This window comes from Megalobrama amblycephala, linkage group LG24, assembly GCF_018812025.1.
Source record: "Megalobrama amblycephala isolate DHTTF-2021 linkage group LG24, ASM1881202v1, whole genome shotgun sequence".
Lineage (NCBI taxonomy): Eukaryota > Metazoa > Chordata > Actinopteri > Cypriniformes > Xenocyprididae > Megalobrama > Megalobrama amblycephala.
Window position 1 is genome coordinate 20,056,466 of NC_063067.1, and position 23,238 is coordinate 20,079,703.

At 35.9% G+C, this 23,238-nt stretch overlaps 1 protein-coding gene across 1 annotated transcript in view; it reads left to right on the forward strand.

The window, feature by feature from the left end:
• The window catches only part of lrp1ab (low density lipoprotein receptor-related protein 1Ab), a 129,951-nt gene that overhangs the window by 15,499 nt on the left and 91,214 nt on the right, over nucleotides 1-23,238 (forward strand). The window contains exon 2 of the mRNA XM_048177354.1: nucleotides 10,782-10,904. Coding sequence (XP_048033311.1) covers nucleotides 10,782-10,904 — 123 coding nt within the window. The remainder of the gene's footprint in view (nucleotides 1-10,781; nucleotides 10,905-23,238) is intronic.

Here is a 23,238-nt window from a genome sequence, read left to right on the forward strand (position 1 = left end):
CTGTAATAAGAACCACCCTGATATACTTGTCATTTTGAGCAAAAATCTCGAGTCTCTGTTCCAAAATTCCATTGTGGGCTCCAAAGACCCAAGTTAAACCCAAGAACTTGCCTTTTACGAGCCCATATCCTCACAGAGGACGAGTCTGCAGATGAAATCAATTAAAAGGTGCTGGAATGTGTGGCCGAGGCCTGGAGCTGATTTGGAGGGGCGGTGCGCTGTGTGGGGGGAGGTTGAAACTGAGGGGCTGAAAGTGGGTCACGCTTCTCACAGCTGGCCTCATTGCTGCCACGACAAGGAAGGTAACAGCAGCTGGCTCAAATGGGGAACCCCAGATGAGATGAGCCCAGGAGGTCTTTCTCCCTTTTCCTGTCTACCTCCACTGTGGCTTCCCTCCCTTTTTATCACTTGCCACCCACAACTCAATATTTTCTTTCTTTCATTTCAGCTACGATTAGCTTTGAGGTCAACTTCTGATTCGAAATGTGCAAAAAGTTTCATAACCAACTAGTCGATTGGTTTCCTAAAAGATTTTTTGATTAATTGTCTAAAAGGTATTGTTTTCCCAAAAATTAATATTCTGTCCTCATTTACACAACCTCATATCATTCCAAATTTCTTTTTTTTTTTTCTGTCAAACATAAAAAGGTATTTTTTAGGATTTTTTTTTTCGTCCATACAGTGGAAGTCAGTAGGCTCCAATTTTGTTTGGTTCCCAACATTTTTCTTTTGTTCCACAGAAAAAAGTGTCATGTTTTGGTGAACTATCCTTTTAAAGGAAAAACATTTAGGCTGGTTTTGGGTTTATGTGCCCAAAATGGATGCATTTCATTGTGGCATTTAAGTAAAGACACATTTTTGCTTTCAAAAATATGTAGACAAAGCACTATATATACATGCATACACATATACACATACACATGCACACACAAACACACATATAATATATATTAGGGGTGTAACGGTAATTCGGTGCATATAGTAAGACAACAAACACAGTCAGTCACAGGCGATCCACACTCCAATCCAGAAGGGGGTGTGCGGTAATGCAACGCTGTTTGCTAACCGCCACAACAGGAAAAAGTGAAGAACAGACGATCTATGCATAGATATGTTTACGTGTAATCAAGCTCTTATCCAGTGTTTCAACCGTGGAAAGACATCAATAAAACAGCTTGAGAATAATATCTCATGTAGCATTACATTTACCTCAGGCAAGTCATTTAGTGTCCATAGCATGTTAGTTCACTAGAGAAATGAACTCTAGAGAGGAGCATTTCACTAAATGTATGTGCAATATTAGCTTATATTCATTATATTTATTTTAGCCTACCTGTTAGTAATGTTTAGTTTTCTCCCCCATGCTGTTTCGAACCCGTACAGAACTGTGACTTCAGTACGAACTGTCACATCTTTGCTTGATTGCAATGCTTTGTCTACATGTTTTCTTAACAATGTAATGCTTGTGATTTTAAAGAAATAAATAATATAAGAAAAATATATCTTGATAAATCTGTCAACTAGTTGATTGTTGACCCATTTGTACTCATAACGTTTTATCTGAAAATTGAATGAACTTTTGAAATTTTTTTTTTTTTTTTTTTTTTTTTTTAAGGAAAATGGGTAAAATTTGAGGCTCATTATCATTCAGTTGATTTAACATAATTTTTTTTTTTTAATTAAACTGCCCTTTTGAATGATTGTATTCATTGACAAAATGCATTGCAATTTCTTCTGAAGTTTACTGTCTCTGATGTTGTCCAAAGGCACAAAAAAAAAATCTAAGTCAGTTTGAGGTTTCCAAACAAACCACAGTGAGCAAATAAAGTTGAAGGGTTAGTCAGTCTGTCTCTTTTTTTTTTTTTTTTCATTCCCTGAGTGCAGGCCCTGATGGTCCTCCTGAGGTTGTAAGGCCACAGATATTTTCCAATCTGATAATGTTGTACTGCAGACGTGCGATGGTGTTCCCACATTCAAGGTATTCACTGGTGAAATGCACCAAAATGTACCAAGGGAGCATTTATGTTTGTCTATTTTTATATTATCTCTCAACTAAACTAGGAGCATGTCCAAGCAAACCTAACAAGAGATGAACAAAAGTCCTTGTAAGAGTGTACCGAAGTGTCTTGTGAGTATTGTTTTGGAATGAACTAAGAGCATGTTCACAATCTAAGTTTGATATCTTGATTACAGCCCTAAAGCAGCAATACACGTGCACATGGCTGCACGTTGCTATTTGCTAAAGCATGCTGGTTCCTTTTTTGCTTTTTCCCACTATCTGTAAAGTGGATGCTTCCTTAAGTGAAAAAATGATGGTGTGCCTTCCATTCCGCTGTCAGCCTGGAGGGTACGGGTGAACACTGAATGACGGTGATGTATGAATGATTGGTTTTTAGCCTCATTTCTTTGGAATTTCATCTCATTAGAAACTGGCCCCATTTTGCAGTGCCCAACTCAACTAAGAGTTGTCCTAGAAAATTAACATCAGAGGACAAACTTATAAATTGGTTAAACTGCCCCAGCCAGAATTTCGAGAAAAGATAAATGTTTTTAACCTGTGACGGTGCCTGGATATAAAACACTCCTGTCGTTTTTAAACGCCCAAGACAAAGAGCAAATGAATGAGACGGAAGTTTCTTCCACGTTGGCTGGTCTTCTGGCCGGCTCCCAGCCCTTGTGTGGAAACGGCATTTGTTATAACGGTACTGTGGTATTTCAAATGACTGCAGTGTGACGTTGGGTCGCTTAGCTCAAGGAGTCCTGGCCGGTGCACCTTTTTGGGATGCTCCTGATGTTTGCAGTTGGGTGCAGGCCCAGAGGAACAAATAAAGGCCTTCTTCATTCCCCCACCATAGACTCAGATGCTCTGAAATGATTAACAGTCCCCCTTGATTTGCACCTTCAAAAACTTGTCAGTAGTTTGGCTGTGCGTTTGGAAAAAAACAGGGGTCTGAATTAACAATCCACATCTCTGTCTGAAATATTTGTGCGCTTTGAATGAAGGCAAGCTCTGTGGGAAAAGTTGCCTGTGTACTCGGTTCCCCCCCAACGACCCCAAAACCTCCAATTAGAGTCACAGACTCTCCTCCTCGCGGTCGCTCCCTGCCTCCGTGTGATCGTGCGTTAAATTTAGATGCTGAATGTTTTTAGTGTTGCTTTTTATGTACAGTTGGTGGCCTGAGTGATGAGAATGCCCTAGTCTGGTTGAAAGATTTAGACCTTAGGAACGCAGAGTCAATAACATTGTCCAACATGTTGTCCTGTAATGCTTCTCGCTTAATGCTGTTGATGGTTATAACACTTTAATGGTATGAGCTCTGTGTTTTGAGCAAAAGTACTGATCGATTAATATATCTCTCAATATATGGTCATTTGGGTTATTATTGTTTTTACCTAATTCATATTTTATTTTCAATTGGTTATTTCCATTTAGTTTAGTCTGTTAGTTTTCATTTTAGTTTTTTTATGTATGTATGTATGTATTAGGGCTGGGCGATATATCACATGCGATTGTCACGCACATTTCGTCAGTAAAGCCGGTTCCCTGATTACCGCTAAATCGCCATCACCTGCTTTCAAATGGAGCGGCATTTAATAGACAGAGCCGTAGTTCATTGACAAGCTACGCAATATCGCGTTCATTATCGAAGGCGATTCATCTGCGATATGAACGCGATATTGCGTAGCTTGTAGTGATCGACCGATATTGATTTTTTTTATAACCGATACCGATTATTTGCATGTTTATGTACCTGATAACCGATATGCAGAACCGATATTTATTTACTGTTATACTTCTGTTTTTGACAATTATTACAACACAAATGAGCTGAACAAACCATTTTATTTATAACAATCACTCCCTCCTTGCATACAAAAAAAAAACCTTTATATTTATACACAAATAAATAGAGGGGTCTGAGTCCAAAAATTAAAGTGCACTTAACAAATTTAATCTAACGTTAAATCATGAAATGCCAACTGACAAAGTGCTGTTTGACTATAACTTAATCAACCGCGACCGCGCATGGAGATAATAAATAATTAATTTCCACAAAGCGGTAGGCTATATTTATATGTGTATTAGCGAAATAATTATGTAGTAAATGATAATATAATCTAGGGTGTTTAAACAAGATAATCTTGTCAAAAGTTTCATTCAGTGGCTTTGCTTAAGCCTCCTGATCATCCGTCAGTTGCTAAGCAATATGAACGAACTTTTTCTTCTAGACTAATGGTGAGCAAATACAACAGATAGAGAATTAAATTCAGCGCTTTTATTTTCAACATGCACTCATTTATGTCTGTTTTATTTAATTCATGTAAAGTTACGTCTTTATTGGGGCAGGACATGACGAATTACACTACGTGACTCAATGAGTTTGTCTCAATTGTTGAGAAACAAGCTGCATAAATTAACTATATCAGGAATTTATGTCTCAGATCTCATTTGTGCATGTCTGTTATGTTAAATAAAGTTGATTAATTAAAGCAAACCAAGTAGAACATATACTTTACCTGTGCACTGAGTTGTTGTTGACTGATCTTCTCAGACGCCCGGGCTGCAATGGCGGAAATCTCAAAACAGCCATCCGATATTACAAAACCGATACCCAATTATGGAAAAATGCTTAAATATCGGGAAAAATATCGGTAAACAGATACATCGGTCGATCACTAGTAGCTTGTCAGTGAACTACGGCTCTATCTATTAAATGCTGCTCCATTTGAAAACAGGTGATGGCGATTTCACGGTAATCAGGAAACCGGCTTTACTGACGAAATGCGCGTGACAATCACATGCGATATATCGCCCAGCCCTAGTATGTATGTATGTATGTATGTATGTATGTATATATAATTTTTTTTTTTTTTTTGGCTATTGCTATTTTCCTGTTTAATACTGGTGAGTTATGAACTTTCCAAGTTTTATAAAATACAATCTAAATTAATTTGTGGACTTTTTTTTTTTATTTTTTTTTATTTTTTCTTTTTTAGTTTCAGTATTTCCCAGTTTTTAATTTTCAATTAAACAAATGTTTTCATTTTACATTTCATTAAATAATAACACTGGAGATAACTGGCAGTTAACTTATGGGTGTATGTGCATATAACCTACTAGATCTGCATGTCTCCATTGCCAGCTGTCTCCATATTTTAGAAGCGCTCTCTTATACAGTCCTCCTCCTCTCCTGAGCTTCTATTCAGGGCTTGTAAAGTTTTATATGCACTTTCCACTTTGTATCTATCATCCTCCTAATGCTGCTGACTGGATCTCTGAGAGCTTAACTGGTGCACTGGAACAAAGCATAGTTCTACAAGCTTGTTTGGGAACGGATAAAAAGTCCTGGATGTTGACATGCCTTGTGTTTATTGGATTCTGAGAGCGGTCCTGAAGGAGAACTCACAACAAGATTTTAAGTACTTTCTTGTGTGTGTGGTATAGTTAGTTGTGTTGAAGAAATTGTATGGGGTTGTTCACACAGAACTCATTCTTGTGTCCTTTTGTGTTTCTTTTGAAATTGTTTTTGTATGTTGTTAATATGAGCTTGACTGATGGTAAATGTTTCTTTTGGTCATACTTTGTATTCCATCTATGTACTTGAATGCTCGAACGTGTCGTGTGAATGCCCATCCAAGATGACCGACGTGTCAAGAGAGATAGTGGTTATATTAGGGAAGCGCTATATTATCGTAATTGGCCAATAAAGTCTTAATGTAATAATCGGCATTGGTCCGATATGAAAATTATGCCGATATGCCTTGCCGATAAGATAACATGTTGATTATGGGCCTACAATAACTCACATGTGCAAGTTGAGTGCTAGTTTTAAGATCACGTCAGCAGTGTCATCATTCTTGAAGTGATCTTTTGCATGTATGGTAATTAGATTCACTGTTTTGCATTACTGCTTTGAACTTGAGCACGTGAGTACAGAAGGATGCATCCTGTGTTTAGTGCCCCCCTGCAGCACCAGCCTCCCCCAGGTCCTAGTGCCCGTCTGGTAAAAAGTTTTATTTATTTAAGGGGGCGATGATGTTGGACTAATAAAATGTAATGTAAAATAGCATTATTTTACTTTTGATCATTTTTAGTTCACCCAAAAATGAAAATTCTGTCATTAATTACTCCCCCTCATGTCGTTCCACACCCGTAAGACTTTCCCGTAAGACTTTTTTACTCGCATATAAACATTGATCAGCGAACATAAACAGAAGCTCAACCGAACCGAAAGCTCTCAGGTTTCATTAAAAAGATCTTCATTTGTGTTCTGAAGATGAACTAAAGTCTTATGGGTGTGGAACGACATGCGGGTGAGTGAGTAATGACAGAATTTTCATTTTTGGGTGAATATTTTTGTGGAAACCATGAGACATTTTTTCAGGATTCTTTTGTATTTATATGAAATCATTTGTAACATTATAAATGTCTTTACTGTCTTGTACTGAGATCAGAATTTTCATTTTTGTGTGAACTAACCCTTTAAGGCATTATTTTATTTATTTGCAAGGCAATAGATTTTTTTTAGCGATAAAGAAAATTACAGGGAGTATAAAATTAATTTTAAAACATACACTGGTTCAAACTAGGCTACTGTACTGCTGTATGTTTGATTTATGCTGAAGTGCTTTGCTTTGGACATGGCTTTTAATGGTGAGATTTTGTTTTTGTAATCAGGCTCTCAAAAATAATATAAAAATTTGGATTTAGATTTAGAATTTTCAATATTAGCCAAAATGTTCATATCGGTGCATCATCCCTAACTATTATAAACAGAATCTCTCAAATAAAAGTAATTAAATAAAGTAAAAGTAATAAAATAAAGTAAAAAAATAAAAAATACAAAAAATAGACTGCAGCAATAAACATTTTTGTCAGAACCTCTAGCAAATTACATGTTATTTTGTTTAGTTGTCTGTTCAGAATCGTGGGAGAATCGTGATCTCCATTTGAAACAACAAAATCGTGCAGCTTCTGAGCCCACCCTAATTCCCTCATTCAAATTGGGATATTTTACCTAGTATTGTTGGTTTGTTAGCTTAGCAACATGTTAACTTCAAACTCTACTGGAGCCAATTAGGAGTAGTGTCTCCAGTACATTTCATGTGTGGTGCTAAAAGATTGCTGCCTATGTGGAACCTTCTGTTTGAGTTAGGAAACTGTTTTAGAAGGCAGCTCAGTTTGTTTTAGAACAAAGCTAAAGACAAGGATGGTCAGATATACACATTTCACTACAGAGCTTAGTTCTCTTCATAATTTCACCCACTTTGTCTCTATCCTCTCTCTTGTCCATAGGGATATCATCTTACACTAAACAGCTGTTGACAGACAGTTTGAGAAGTTATGGTCAGAGATTAGATGCAATGGTCCAGCTTTCTCAGCACGTTCAAAAATGTATAGAAACGTGACTGATACTATGCACATCCCTCTTCTCTCTTGTGATTGCAGTCACATCCTCTCCCCCTTGCAGCTTTTCCCCTGGTTCCCTTTCCCAAAACACCTCTCCTCCTGCCAAGTGTGGGAGAAAGTCCTGCAGAGAATCACAATCAGATAGTTACTGCTGTTCTCTTCTGTACTCAACTGCTACTTGAGTTCTGCTACAGTGTCCAACGCTACAGTCATTGTACTGTTTTAGTAAAACATCAGGGATGCACCAATATGAACATTTTTGATGATACCGTTAATTCTATCAGATAACCGATATATTTTGGCGGCTGAATCAAAATCCAAATTTTTATATAATTTTTGAGAGCCTGATTACAAAAACTAAAGCCTCACCATTAAAAGCCACGTCTCAAGCACACAAATATAATGATGTTGTATTATATCATTATTATTATTTATAAAATGGTTAGTTCCTTTCCTTGATTCTTTGTTTTATTCACGATAAAACACGGCTATGACCGCTTCACCCAACGGTTCTGTGTATCACTACACAACACCCTTAGCAACCACTCTTAGCGACGTAAACTGTTTGTTCTCAATTGATGTTGTTCATTGAAGCTTACTGTATTATGTAGAAGAGTATTGTGAGGAAAAGATCGAGTGAGCGAGTTTATTACCTGCATTCAGAATTTTTCTTCAGGTCAGTCCTATTTTCATAATAAAAAAATCTTTTTAAATGTCTGCTGCAGTATCTTGTCCTTTTAACAGTTAAGGGGTTTTCCCGTGACTGACAGCGCTAGTCAAAGCATTTGTCAGTTGCGTCTTGTTCCGTGTTCACAACAGTTCAGTCTTTTCAATTTAAAAGTCTTCGCTACTGACTGACACACTCATAAAGACAGTCTTTGATGCCATCTAATGGCGTAATAATGTACGTTAACTTCTGTTGTTGTTCACGGTCAGGGACTATTTTTTTCCGGCGGAAGGAAGGCTTTTAGTGATTTTACTTCATGAAAGTTGCATTGATAGATATGTTTTTTTTACATTAATATTTGTATTGTGTGGTAACCGTTTTATAAAAGCAATAAGGTACTCAAGGCTAGTGCTGTATCGTGAATAAGTCACGGCTGAAGGGCGTTGTTTGGCATGACGCGAAGCAGAGTTATTCACGATACAGCACAGCCTCTCGTACCTTATTGCTTACATGTAGCCTATATGACGTGTTGCAGTTAACTATATTTTCCTTTTTGAAGTGACTCCAATCATATTTCCAGTTATAAGCATTTCAAAACCATCATGGCGAACAGGGCGCATCTAAAGTGTTTCAGCTGAAGGAAATAATCCATTATTTATCAGCTATAATATATCAAATTTTCTTATCAGTCCGATAAGGATAACATTAAAAATGAACACATATCGGCGGATACCGATATGGTGGCTAATATATCGTGCATTCCTATAAAACATTAACCAATTAAAATCAAAAAGTATGCCCTTATGCCATGATTTTCCTCTTTAAGGGCACATTTTTGCTGTAAATTTATTTTTGGACTCTAGCTCGGTGCTTAAAATAAGTGTTGCTTATATAGTGCATTCTGATTTCAAAATGGTTTTGTTGTTGATTTAAGGGGGGCGGGGGAGGTAATCACACACAGTTTCTGCCAATCTCATGTTGAATTCTGACCTTTCTGATGTCACACAGGCACATACTCGAAAAAAAGATCCTGAAATTTAAGAGCATTTGGAAGATTATTTTTGGCACAGAAATACTACGTCATACGTCCAACTCGTGTTTTGAAACTTTTGCCATGTTTAGCATGAGAATCCAACTCTTTAACAGTGTAAATAAGTCAGAATGCATGAAATAGCATTATACCCCCCTTCCCCTTTAAAATTTTGAATGTCACTGTCATTAAATTAGTAAAAATGCCACATAAATTTGATTTTTCAATAAATTCATTCAAAAATAGGATTCAATGGTTTTGTTCCTTTATTACTAAGAAATTTTTCCAGAAGTCCCTCATGTGTTAAAATGTTCTAGTAATAAACACTTCTGTTTACCTGCTTAAATATTCATCTATGTATTGATGTATTGGTGCATATAAATGAAAATGATTTGAAGAGATGAGGGTTACTCTAACTGAATCAGAGATTTTCAGAGCAAATCTTATATTATATTATATTATATTATATTATATTATTATATAAGACTGAGTTTTTTTTTTATTTCACCCTGTCCTAGCTTAAAATGCATGCAAGGCTTAAGGATGATTGTTCTCAAATCTTTCCATTTAGCAGCTTTGTATTTGGAAAAGGCCTGTGGTCAGTTGTATGTGCAAGTAGGCCACACCCACAGGAGGTATTGGAGCTGCAGTGTTTTACTGAGGGACTGACAGACTAAGAATGGTTTAAATACAGCAGCGGTTTTGCTGAGGATATCTAACTTCTAGCTGAGTGGACCAGTGTCAGCAGTGGGGCAGGGCCAGATTACCCACAGTCCTCAGACGGTCCTGCGGTTTACCTCAACAATCTCATCAGACTGACTGAGCAAAAATACTCTTTCGATTGTCGGGCTCTCCCCGGCTTTAGACAGAACTGACATACTTCGCCCTACCACCGTAAATGAAAAGTCCTTTGTCCGCACGTCGAGAGAAAACATCTCTCAGGTTATAAAGAGCGAAAGTAAACCACTATTTGTGCGCAGCAATTGGGAAATAAACAAACATAAAGCACCTATGCTGAAATAAGTGGGTTAATATTACAGCAGAATGGGTTTTCTTGGAATATAAAGTTGTGAACTTGGCATGACACAGCTGTTTCTGTGTTGAAACCAGCTATCTTTGGCATGAGGAATGGTAGTTTCAGCAAAGCCTATGACCACATCCACAAGGTTTTTCTTCTAAAAGTTTTGTCCTGTTACATTTGCTTGTTTCATAAGTGGTACATCTAGATGTTCCCCTCAACAAAAATTGACTTATTATTGCTGAAGCATTTAGTGGTTGACCATATGGGTTGTTTAGTGGCTGATATCTAGACAAGATGCTGGATGATGACTGCTTTTTGCTCATTTTATATATAGTAGGGTCCAAAATCTGAGAACATTTGTGAAAGTGCTTCAATTTTGCAATTTTCTTACATTTGCTTTAATTGTTATTTAGGGTATTGCTTATTCATTTTATGTCATAGCAATTCTTAGTTGTAGGATTTTTAAGGTATAAACGGTTTATTACTATTATTATTTTTATGATTTCATTGTTTTTATTAATAAAAAGATATTTTATGTAGTAGTATGTACTAAAAAAAAAAAAAACATAACCGAGTCAAGTCATAAGTGAAACTCAAAATGACCAAATATGAAAGATATATTTCATGCTTGTAATTTATTTCTCTGTTCCAGCTCCAAAGACATGCAGTCCGAAGCAGTTTGTGTGTAAAGACCAGGTAACCTGCATCTCCAAAGGCTGGCGCTGTGATGGAGAGAAAGACTGTCCCGACGGCTCTGATGAAGCTGCAGATATCTGTGAGTAAACTGATTTATCTGCCTCAGACGTAAATGGTATGACATCATGACATAAAGATATGATATGATAAGCGTTATCATGGCTGAGCTGAAATATTTTGGCTATGGCTTGTTTTGTAACGTTATATACTGAAACCAGTCCTAGATAAATTCTCAGGTCCTTCTTTTTTGTGTGTGTGTCAAGTTAAAAATAGTTTTAAAAACTCATATCAAAACCTGTAAGATTTGTTGTGCTCCACCTAGATGTTTTTGAAAGGAAGAGCTAGGGGTGGGTGATAAGACCCAAATTTTATTTCACGATATGAGATTTTATTTCACAATAATGACATATATATATATATATATCACAGTGGTTATTTTTTACCTGATAAATTATAAAATCTGTAATATTGACTGATAACTGATATGGTACCAGTATATCATGCATTTCTGAATTTGATCATTGTGAAATGTTTTAAAGTGTTCTTATGATTTAACCATGACTTCTGAATAGCCGTGACCATTGATTGAGATGTATATTGACCAAAATGTATGCATAGTGTTATGCAGGCTTGCATATGGGGGTTAACAGCAAACACAGACTACAAAGTGTGTGTTTGAAGGACGTTCTATGTGTATTTTCTGAGTGATGGCACTAATTAAACTGCTCTGTTTAGTCTGGCTTCCCGCACACAGTCCTGTCCAACCAAGTGATGTGAGCTCATCTCAAACACAAAAACAGGAGCCAGGCTCTTTTTATTTAGCACTGACCGGCTCCTAAATGTTTACGCACATGCAGGCCTAATGAAGCCGGTTGTACCGCACCTCACTTCACATCTGTCACACAAGCCAGACACTCTCACAGCAGGCAGCCGTGATGGTTCCACCATCAGCATTTGGGCAGTGCTTTACTGTCCAGCAGGAGAACAGACAGAGCTAGTTAAGTGTTTACATATGACCTTCTGTGCTGTAATTGCAGCTGCCTTTTCATCCTCACAGGCTTAAAACAAACTGCAAACATGCTTTCTTTGCTGTGTTCACTAGTCTCTGTTTACACCTAATGGATTTTATTTATTTAGTTTCTCTATATTATACTAATTTCTTGGTGGAAATTGAGGGCTGCTTTTTTAAAAAAAAAAATTTCTCCTGATTTTTCTTTTCTTTCTTTTTTTTTTTTATAAAAAAATGTAAGCATTGATGTTTCTCTTAAGGCAAACAGAAAGTACTGGGAGTGACCCATGGTATCTTATGGTAAAACTAGTGATGCACAGAAAATGACAGTTTTCATTTAGCCAGAAACAAAAATTTTAAAAGTACTTAAATTAGGTAATTGAACTCTGTATGCTGTTCATTGTGATCTCAGTTGTCTTCTCAGGCGATAAATCAAACCAGTTGCAGTAAAGTTGATATACTCGAGATTTTGGTCAAACGAAAATTAAAATTTTTTGCTGTTTGGGGCAAATCTGCTAAATGAAATGCCAAAATGCACAAGTTTGATGGTATATGATGGTAATACTGTGGTACTTTGATTTATACTATAGTACTCTATACTAGGGTTGTAACGGTATGAGATTTCCACGGTATGATAACCGTCTGAGTAAATATCACGGTATACGGTATTAAACAATCAATTTTTATTTATACCATCAATTAAAATGACCAATAAATTAATTAATTAATTTTTGTTTTCTCTATTCAGATTTCAATAATCAAAAACAATCAAATACATTTAATAAATTATTATGGATTAGAAATTGAACAACTTTTATTAATAATTAAAATTCAGAAATTCTGCTTTGACTTAATTCTTCTGGCTTTTATTTTTTTAATACAAATATTATCAAAAATGATGGAAATGAAATTAACTTTTTTTTATAATTATTTTGAGAAGTAGATTCTATTTAACAATCATAATAAATTTGTCAATTTCTTCGAGTTAAAAAGCGGTCTTTTATTTTGATGGGATGTAGTGAAGAGCTTTGAGTTTCAGTGTATTTGACAATGGTTTTTCTCAAATAAAATGATGAAATGCTTAAGCGCTATCTCAGAGCAACCATGGATATGTTTGTGGTCATGTCCTCTGATAACGAGACGGCAAACACTTAAAAAAAAACACAATAAGAGTGTGTATATATATATATATATATATATATATATGTGTATATATGTGTATATATATGTGTATATATATATGTATATATATGTATATATATATATATATATGTATATATATATATATATATATATATATATATATATATATATATATATATATATATATATATATATATATATATATGAAGAGTTTCGTTGCAAAACGAGATAACTCCGTTTTTAACATTTTTGTCAAAACATGTTTATTATTATGTTATCATGTTATTATTTTGTTTTATGGTGCTACTTAGCTGTATTTTTTAAGTTATGAAGGTTTAAATCAAAACAAACCAACTGCAGTTGAATTGATATTAATTGGAATGCACAACCAAAAAACAAGATTTTTGAAAAATTTAAAAAACGGAGTTATCTCGTTTTGCAACGAAACTCTTCATATATACACATATATACATACAGTGTACTATGGCACTAAATGTTTACGATATTCATACCGTTTTACTAACATGGTACTCCAATACTATAGTACTTTTTTCATCAAGCTTCATCAAGCCTCTACCAAGAGAATTACACGAGATGTCCAGCTGTAGTTTAAGGACTTTGAGGAGAAATTCACACAGGACACCTCCAAATGAGCAGCCCATCGTTTGGACATCTAACACAGAATAGCTCCTGGGCGTTTGAGAACGAGGTCCATAAAGCACATAAACATCAAAGAATTTTCCACCCACAAATAAACTTTGTGCTGCGATCCCACCATCTGCCTGCTCAAAAAGCGCCACTAATATCATATCAAGGGCGCTAATGCAGTTTGGCTGAACACACAAAGGAGGCTTTTCATTACACTGAAGCTCTGACCTTTTGATTTATCATGATCTGTTTTTGCCAATTACACACATTACACACTTAATCCTCTTTGTTAAAGCCATTTCCAACACTTCAAATTTAAGAGAAAGGCCTGTACGGGCTGTCAGCATTTCAAATGAGAACGTATGTAAATTTTAGAGTTAGTGTCACATCTAATCCTGGTCTTAACTGTCATTTTGTTATTGGAGCCTTTGTGAAGTCACTAGGCGGTGTCTGTCGGATGTAACGGCACATTTATTTGACTCGAAAGGATTGAAGAGATGAAATGAGATGGGTTGCAGAAACTTGTTTATCAATTGTTTTGGTTTTGAAACAGACACTCATTCAGACCAAGTCTGGTGGCTTTAGCTCAGGGTTCAGTTGAGACTTGTCTTGTGCTATTAAGCTGTGCTGTGTGTTTGTGTTCGAAGGCTTTTCTCGTGCTCTACTTCATCTTTCTAGTTCAAGTTAATTTCTAACTAACTGACTGAGTTCCCACCAGTGCCATGCTGCCAGAGCGCATAAATCTCTCCCTCTTTTTTCCTCTCTCTCTTTTGTTTCCCTCTCACTTTCTCTCTGGGTGCAAACCAGTTTTTTCAACAAACCCGGCGCCCAATGTAGGTCTTGTTTATATCTTTAAGTAGGTCAGTATATCATTATAAAAGCACTGTGATAAGAGACGAGAGCAGTGAGGAACTCCTGTTCTCTCTTTCCTTCTAAAGCTTAAAGAAGGTTGGGAAGGGTATAGCGATGGTATCTGTCACAATTTATAATGCACCTGTTGTAAAAGTCAACTGTTGCATCATGTCTAACTTTTGAAGGTGGTGCTGTATGCATGTGGAATTTGAAGTTTTAAAGGTGTGTTAAGTATAGTTATTTTGTTCATTTTGTGTGCTCAACAACTTGAGTTGAAATAATTAGTATGTTAATTAATAATAATATACATGTAGTTTAAGACCCTGACATTCAAGAATTTAATGAGAACCCTTTTTGGAATGCTTGTTTAGTTGTTTTGGTTTCATTGATTACATTACATTACATTAGTGAACTTAATTATTGCATTCTCTTGTTTGCTGCCACTTCCATACATGGGTACTTGTGCCCATTCTTAGTATGTGTAAGCACATTATACTTTGAGCCAGCCTTAGAACTAGAAGTCATAGTGAGTCATGCCGCTGTGTCATTTAGTCTTGTGTCTTAATTGCACGACTGTTCCCAGGTGTCTTACCTAAGCTGCAATTACCCTCCAGAGGTAAAGACAGATTCTCACAGTCTGGCTATGTCAGGGCATCACGCTGCACGGCGCCCGTGGAGCTCATCTGACTCATCTTTCCCAGGCAGACTCAAAGAAGCAAAATGAGATCTCAAATTCTCTTCATCAAACAGTTTTGTTCTTCTCTCCTGTCTCATTTGCGGCTTCTCTGAATTAGTTTCAGTCTTTGCCTTTAAATTTACACTACAGCTATGTTCCAAACCCTTGTGAGCCACCTACCTAGAAGGCATGTTTAGGTATCATATGCTGTCCCAATTATTAGGCAGCAAATTTATACTGTATTTTAAAAGGATAATATTTACATAGGCTGTAAAAAAATGTGTGAAATTTACGGTAAAAAATTGTAGCTGTGGTTGTCAGCAATTTACTGTGACAAAAAAAAATGTAGAAACCTTTTAAATTTTACAGAATTAACATAATTTTAATTAAAAAAGCATATTTCATTAGCTGAAATAATATTTATATACCAAATTACTATTAAATGTACTTTATATAATTATAATATTCTGACAACCCCCTTAAAAACACAGATGGTAAAGAGAAAACCACATGATAAATCAAAGTTCCTCAAGCTGAGGTAAAAACAAAAATGTTTTTTCACAACGTGTCAAAAAAATGTAGGATTTTTAATCAGGCACCAAATAAAGTACCCATTACATTCTTTCAGCTAATAGCATCATTTCGCATTCTGCTGATTAGGAATGTCTGTTTTATTTATTTATTTGACTCCAATTACAATATGATTTTATTTATTTATTTATTTTTATTATATACAGTAGTATGTAGAATATCCCAGAATGCTTTATGGGCAGCATGATTTTGGTCAGGGCAGCAAACAGGACCAGATGTGTTCAAAAAAAACTTTCATCTGTGTGGGTCAATTTTGGGCCTTGGAAGAAATGTAATTTTAGAAAAAGAGACACTAACTGCACCAAATGTATTGGTAAATCAGCAGTCTTGTTCCAGAAAGCTCTGGGGAAAGGAGAGTGCTCAGCGTGGGGCCACATGCGTTTGAGTGTGTATGTAAATGCTGTCTTTTCACATTCAGATGCTGTTTTAGACTCTTTGATTGAATGGGTTAGGAGGAGTGATTTATTCAGTGTAATTTGCACTTGTGTAAGGCTGTTGCCACCCACAGCCGCCCCTGAGGAGACTGATATCTGTCCGTGTCATTACAGCGATTACTTGGATTGAGAGAAGGCCATCAGACATGTGACTTACAGGAAAAGGTGATTTTGTCACGTATTGGTAGAGCTTGACCAATAATAGATTTTACCAATGCTGAAGGTGAGGGGGGGGAAAAAATCATGTCTTTGATTTACTCAGCCATTAATTTTTATTTTTTTTTAAATCTGCATACTTAAATGGTAAATGCTAATCTAATTTAAATGATAAATGCGTCGAAAATGCCAAATAATATTACCCAGAATGCATTGTTTTTACGGTATATTAAATCGTTTTTTAGCGCTATTTTTTGATCTATCAAAAAATAGCGCTAAAAAAACTATTTAATATACCTTAAAACAATGCATTCTGAGTAATGTTATTTGGCATTTTCGAGAAAGTAACCTATAGGCTACTTTCTTGAAAATGACAAATAATATTACCCAGAAAGATTTTACGGTATATTAAATCGTTTTTTTAGCGCTATTTTTTGTACAATACAATACAATACAATACAATACAATACAATATAATATTGTCAGTTTGGTCTTAAATTTCATCAAGGTGATATTAAAAAGAACTTAAATCTTAAATTTAACTTTATATCTGTAGACACCCGATAAAGAAAATACATTAAAGTAATAAAGTGTATATGGTCCTATGGTCCAATTCCGATTAGGGTCCAATTCTCACTATTAACCAACTATTAACTATGATTTTTTCCTCAATAAACTCCTAATTACTGCTTATTAATAATTTGTAAGGTAGTTGTTAAGATTAGGTATTTGGTAGGATTAGGGTATGTAGAATATTTGGTCATGCAGAATAAGGCATTAATATGTGTTTATAATTACTAATAAACATCCAATATCCTTGTAATGTGCATGCTAATAAGCAGCTAGTTAATAGTGAGAATTGGACCCTAAACTATAGGGTTACCATGTATATGGACATTTTGTTAATGATGACAGACTCAGAAATAAACTTTATAAATTCATTTTATGTTTGCTTGCTCTTGAACTTCTGGAAAACAAAAAGGGCATTGTAAAGCCCAATAAAAACATTATTATAATGTCTTTTATTGCCTATGGAAACGTAAAACGATAAAAGTGTATTTCGTTTTATCATTTATTTTAACGTTAAGATTATCTTATGCCCACAAGTCTATAGTATCTTAAACCATTCAAGGTCATTTCGGTTGCCGTGTGCTTTATATTTATTAGTAGGCTATTTATTTATTCATGTATTCTCCTTACTATGGTGACTTTTTGTAGTTTTTGTATTTTTTTACTTTAAATTGTCTATGATTTTAAGAATTCACTGATTTCTATAAATTACAGAGGCAGGTTGAGAGAAGAAGGGAGGCAAAATTCATGAATGAGGAAAAGAGCAAAGGTGTAATAGAATATGCAAATGAATGGAAGTGTAGGAATGAACTGTTCTGTTCTCGAAGGTCTGTTAAGGAATGACCTTGGTAGCTAATGGGTGTAATGAGTATTCTGGATAGCAGAAACCAAGATCAGAGGTGTGTTTCATCGCCTGACCCAATTCATCTGTTATTGGGAACAGAGAACAGAAGGTTTGCAAGGACATTGGGTTAATGGCATGTCATCGCTGACCCTGGATCAGACGGTCAAAGACAGCATAAAATTAAGTGTCAAAAAAGAGACACCACTGTGGCGGTGAAGATAATGGAAGGTCAAGGACGATTTGTTTAAAGACCAATTTGTTGTGCTCTCAAGCTTTTTGGCGAGCACGCGGAAAAAGAAGTGACGGCCATCGGAGGAATAAATAATTCAGATAGTTTTAAATGTTTAGTGAGGTGGTTTTGTAATGCAATTAGGCCTTAGACCATGTTTTATGTATTTTGAAATAATACATATATGCATCTCGAATCTTGAAGCATTTATTTTACATGACGGGAAAAATGCTTGCAATATGCACAGGGCAAAGGACTGTTGGACATTACCGCTGGGGCCAGTGCAGGCAGTATTATTATGGGCCTGTCAGTATTCTGGGTGTGTTCATCAGAGCTGAAAGTAGGATGAATAAGCCAGAGAGACAGAAACAGACCCCTTAAGTGGGGGGAGGAAACAGTGCATCTTACACCAACACACAATTAACAAAAGCACAACAGGGAAGCCAAATGGGAGGTCATTATGTAACTAGAGGTAAGGATAGGGTAAGCTCAGTTTAGACACACATATACAGACTGCTCACATAGTATTTAGACTCCCTGTGGCTCTGCTCAAATGCTTAAGTACAGCTCATCTTGACAGCTTGAGCCCAGGTTCACTCAGTCATCTTTTCCAGCCATGGGAAAGCAAATTTCGTAGTAATGACCAAAAATTGTTTGCAAAAAGGGGGGAAATAGTTTAAATTAAATTTCTGTCATTAATTACTCACCCTCATGTTGCCCCAAATTAACACAAATTAAGATATTTTTGATGAAATCCAAATGCCATTGCACCTTTTGAGGTCGAGAAAGGTATTAAAGACATTGTTAAATTAGTCCATGTGACTACAGTGGTTCAACCTTATAAAAATAACGACTTTATTCAACAATATCTTCTCTTCCCTGTCAGTCTGCTACACTGTTCACGTTGTAAACAGTGCAGCGCTTCCAGGTTCTACGTCAGAACGCCGGCTCTTTTGTTTTTACGCACAAAGTATTCTCGTCGCTTCATAACATTAAGGTTGAACAACTGTTGTTACAGTTGTGGTCAGAATTATTGGCACCCTTGGTAAATATGATCAAAGATGACTATAAAAATAAATCTGCATTGTTTATCCTTTTGATCTTTAATTCTTAAAATTAGCAAAAATCTAACCTTTCATTGAAGGAAAAGAATTGAAAATGGGGGGGAAAATCACATTATGAAATATTTTTCTCCAAAACACGTTGGACACAATTATTGGCACCCCTAGAATTTTTTTGAGTAAAATATCTCTGAAGTATATTCCCAGTCATATTTACGTTTTTTTGATCTTGAACATGAAATTGTCCAGCCATGACTTCCTGTTCCACAGGAGTATAAACATGAGGAAACACAAAGTCCAAATTCCCTTAATCATTCATCACAATGAGAAAAACCAAAGAATATAGTTCTGATGTGGGCAATCAGGGCCCTATCAGGGCATTTCTACTATCAGGGCAATAATTAAGAAGTTCCAATCAACTAAAGATGTTACGAATCTGCCTGGAAGAGGACGTGTGTCTAAGTCGTCCTAATGCGTGGTGAGGAGGAAAGTGTGAAAGGATCACAGCTGGAGAACTGCAGAGATTAGTTGAGTCTTGAGTCTCAGAAAGCCTAAAAAATAAAAAATTTAAACCGCACCTACAGCCCCACAAGTTGTTCGGGAGGGTTTCAAGAAAAATCATCTGCTCTCATTCAGAAACAATCTCCAGCGTATTCAGTTGTCAGACTGGAACTTCAAACGGGACCGGCTTCTATGGTTAGATGAAACTTAAAAAAAGAGCCTTTTTGGCAGCAAACCCACCAGATGGGTTTGGTGCACACATGGATAAAAAGTACCCCATGTCCACGGTTGTGGGCCTATTTTTCTGCTGGAGGTCCTGGACATGTTGTTCAGATACATGTTATCATGGATTCTATCAAATACCAACAGATAAAAAAAATCAAAACCTGACCGCTTCTGCTAGAAATCCAATAATGGGCCGTGGTTGGATCTTCCATTAGGACGATGATCCAAAACAAACATCAAAACCAACACAAAAATGTGTCACTGAGCACAAATTGAAGCTTCTGCCATGACCATCCCAGTCCCCTGACCTGAACCCTATAGAAAATGAGTGAAGTGAACTGAAGAGAAGAAGCACCAACATGGAGCTGGAATCTGAAGGATCTGTAGAGATTCTGTATGAAGGAATGATCTCTTAATTTTCTGTCAAATAATGCCACTATGTACAAATCATCCTAAATATAATCTTTCTTTTCTTTCTTACTACTTTCTTTTTGTTTTGGGGTGAAATATGGATGTGAATGTGTTCATGAGGGTTCGTGAGGTTCATCCATTTGTTGTGTTCTTTTGGCATGTTAGATTAATTATTATTTAGTTCATATGTTTTCTTTACCAATAGCCTTGTATCTGTTTATCTGTGGATATCCACCTCCCATCCTCCTTTTTCTCTTTTGCTTTCCCCCCTGCTCTATTTTTGTTGTGTTTAGTGCATGTGCTTCAGGGTGTCGGTGACTGCAGGAAGGAAGCAGTCGTCGCCTGTATGAGAGAGCTCCTGTTAGCAAACGGCCAACGACTTCCCAGTTCACTCTAAGATCACAGAGATCTGCCCCCAATTCACTCACACACACTCATTGTGAACATCCGCCTGTCTGCTCCCCCTGTTTATTTCCCTCTCTTGCAAAAACGCGCTAACATCGCCCCTTATTGTTCTCTTTTCCATTTCTTTAAACTTTTTTGGGCACAATTTGAGATTTAGTAGTTAGTAATTCTATTTGAGCAGAATTAGGATTAGTTGGTGAGTTTTGTTCGTTTTGACCTCTTCTTTTCCACACTAGTCACAGAATCTTCTAGGCTGGAGCTTCAGAAGTGTAGCGGTGGCTGAAGAGACGTTTGAACTTGAAGAGCTGGATTTAGGCTGTGCTTGAATTGTTATCCTGCCAGTAAACCCTGAGAGGGAAGGATCTCAACGCTTTAATATTAAACACATAGAGGTGGAGAGAGGGTCAGAGAAAGAGCCTGTAGTTATTTTCAACAGATACTTGCTACTTGTATGTTTTCAAAAGTTTATTATTCACAATTGTTCAAAAGTTTGGGGATGGTAAGATTTAGAAGAAGTCTCTTATGATCACCATGGCTGCATTTATTTGATCAAAAATATAATATTGTGAGATATCATTCTAATTTAAAATAACTGTTTTCTATTTTCATGCATTTAAAAAAGTTATTCCTGTGATGGCAAAGCTGAATTTTCAGCATCAAGTCTTCTCTGAAGACCCTACTCCAGTCTTCAGTGTCACATGATCTTTCAGAAATCATTCTAATATGCTGATTTGCTGCTCAAGTAACATTACTTAGTGTTGAAAATAGTTGCTTAATATTTTTTTGTGTGGAAACCATGATACATTTTTTTTTTTTTTCAGGATTCTTTAATAGATAGAACATTTGAAATATATTTTTTGTGACATTTATACTGTAAATGTCTTAACTAATATTTCCTTGCTGAATATAAATCGTTGTTTACTGTTTTAGCTGTTATTTGCTCTGGTAAACGGCTAAATATACGTTTTCCAGGTGTCTGACTTCCTGGTCTATTTAAAGCTCTTTAAGATTTGAGATACTGGTTTCACTTCCCTCAAAACAGCTGATAGATGGAGCCGACATGTGATATGAATCAGAAACATTATAAATATGAGACTGTAGTGTTAGTAAAAGAGGAAGTTACACAATGTTCCTTCCTGAATTCAGTGGAACAGCTGAAATTGAACAGAGCCCAGTTTGGAAAGATGGGAGATGTTCGGATCCAGTGTTTTCTGGAAAACTTTATTACAGTATTGGAAGTATTCACTGTGATCTTTGGAGTTACAGTAATACAAAATCATTGTACAGTTATGAGATGATATTCCTATCTCAAGACTTAAAAACGTTTGTTATAATCTTTATTCAAAATGTACAAGCCTTTTTTCCTTGCACCGTGTGGGTGGAATTTTTCACAAATCCAGTCAAATCCCAATGGATCATATCTAGTCCCACTCTACATTATCTCAAAATGAATATTTTTCCATATGAAAATGTTACATTAAGAGTTTATGTTTTGTTCTGTTTAATGTTGTCTTTGACAGTTCAATCAGAATATTTTCATTCAGCTTTTATTGAGAATATAACTTGAGCAAAAATGGGAGCTATTTTATGGGTCTGTTCCAAAAGCAGAGATGGAACCTTTTGAAAATTCTACATAGGTAGCATTATGAGGTCTTAAACTGCTTCCTACATAGGCAGCTCACTAGCTTTTGGAACAGAGCTATAATGTTGCCCTTGGTATAAAAATTAAAGCTCTGTTGGGGCCTCCCACAGAAACATTTTTTTTTCCAGTCTGTTTTTGCCAAGCTTTAATGAACCAAATAAGCGTGTTGGCCCCTTCATTTCCGTCCCAGAAGATGCTCACATATGTGGTATTAAGAGAGCAGAGAAACATAATGGACCTTCAGAAGAAGCTGTTTGGTGCAATGTGAGTGGTTTTGACCCGGCTAAAATCTTCACTCCTATATGGGAGGTGAATTTCCCCTCCTTTTCTTGTGTTTTTCTAAAATGGGTCAGCAGATGTTATGAGTAGAGGTGGAGGGGTAGAGAGAAAGAGGAGGTGGAAGAAAGAAAAATATCCAAGATAAACAATTTGCTTTGCAGTGTAGGCCGCACGGAGAGAGAGAACAGCTCTGGCCAAAAGCGATGCTATGAATGGTTTAAGTTTGCTTTTTGTTTTTTGTTTTCTGGACGGAGAGAGCAAGTTATAGTCATACCAATAGGTTTTTAAACACAAGACAATAGTTCTTTGTTGTAGTCTTAATTTTAACTTGTGGCGGTGTGTTTTATTTAACCATTTTGGAGACAATGTTTGTAGTGTTTTAGTCTTTTTGTTTGGTCTTTTATTGACCTTTTGCTCTCCTAACATCTGAAAGATGTTACTGACGCTAGAAATGTGCAAGCAGTTTAAGACGCGTATATTAAACTAATAAAAAACTCATTGGATTTTCAGTGAGCTTTAGGAACATTAGGATTGTTACAGTTAACTAAAATGAATAAAATGAAATAAAAATAAAATATAACATTAGATGTAAAAACGATAATTAGAAATGTTGCCTTGGAAAGTAACTTGAATAAAAGTAAATAAAAATTTGAAATACTAAAATTACTAAACCTAAAACTGATATAAATATTAATTAAAGCTAAATAGAAATAAAAAAGAATGAAAAAACAAGCATA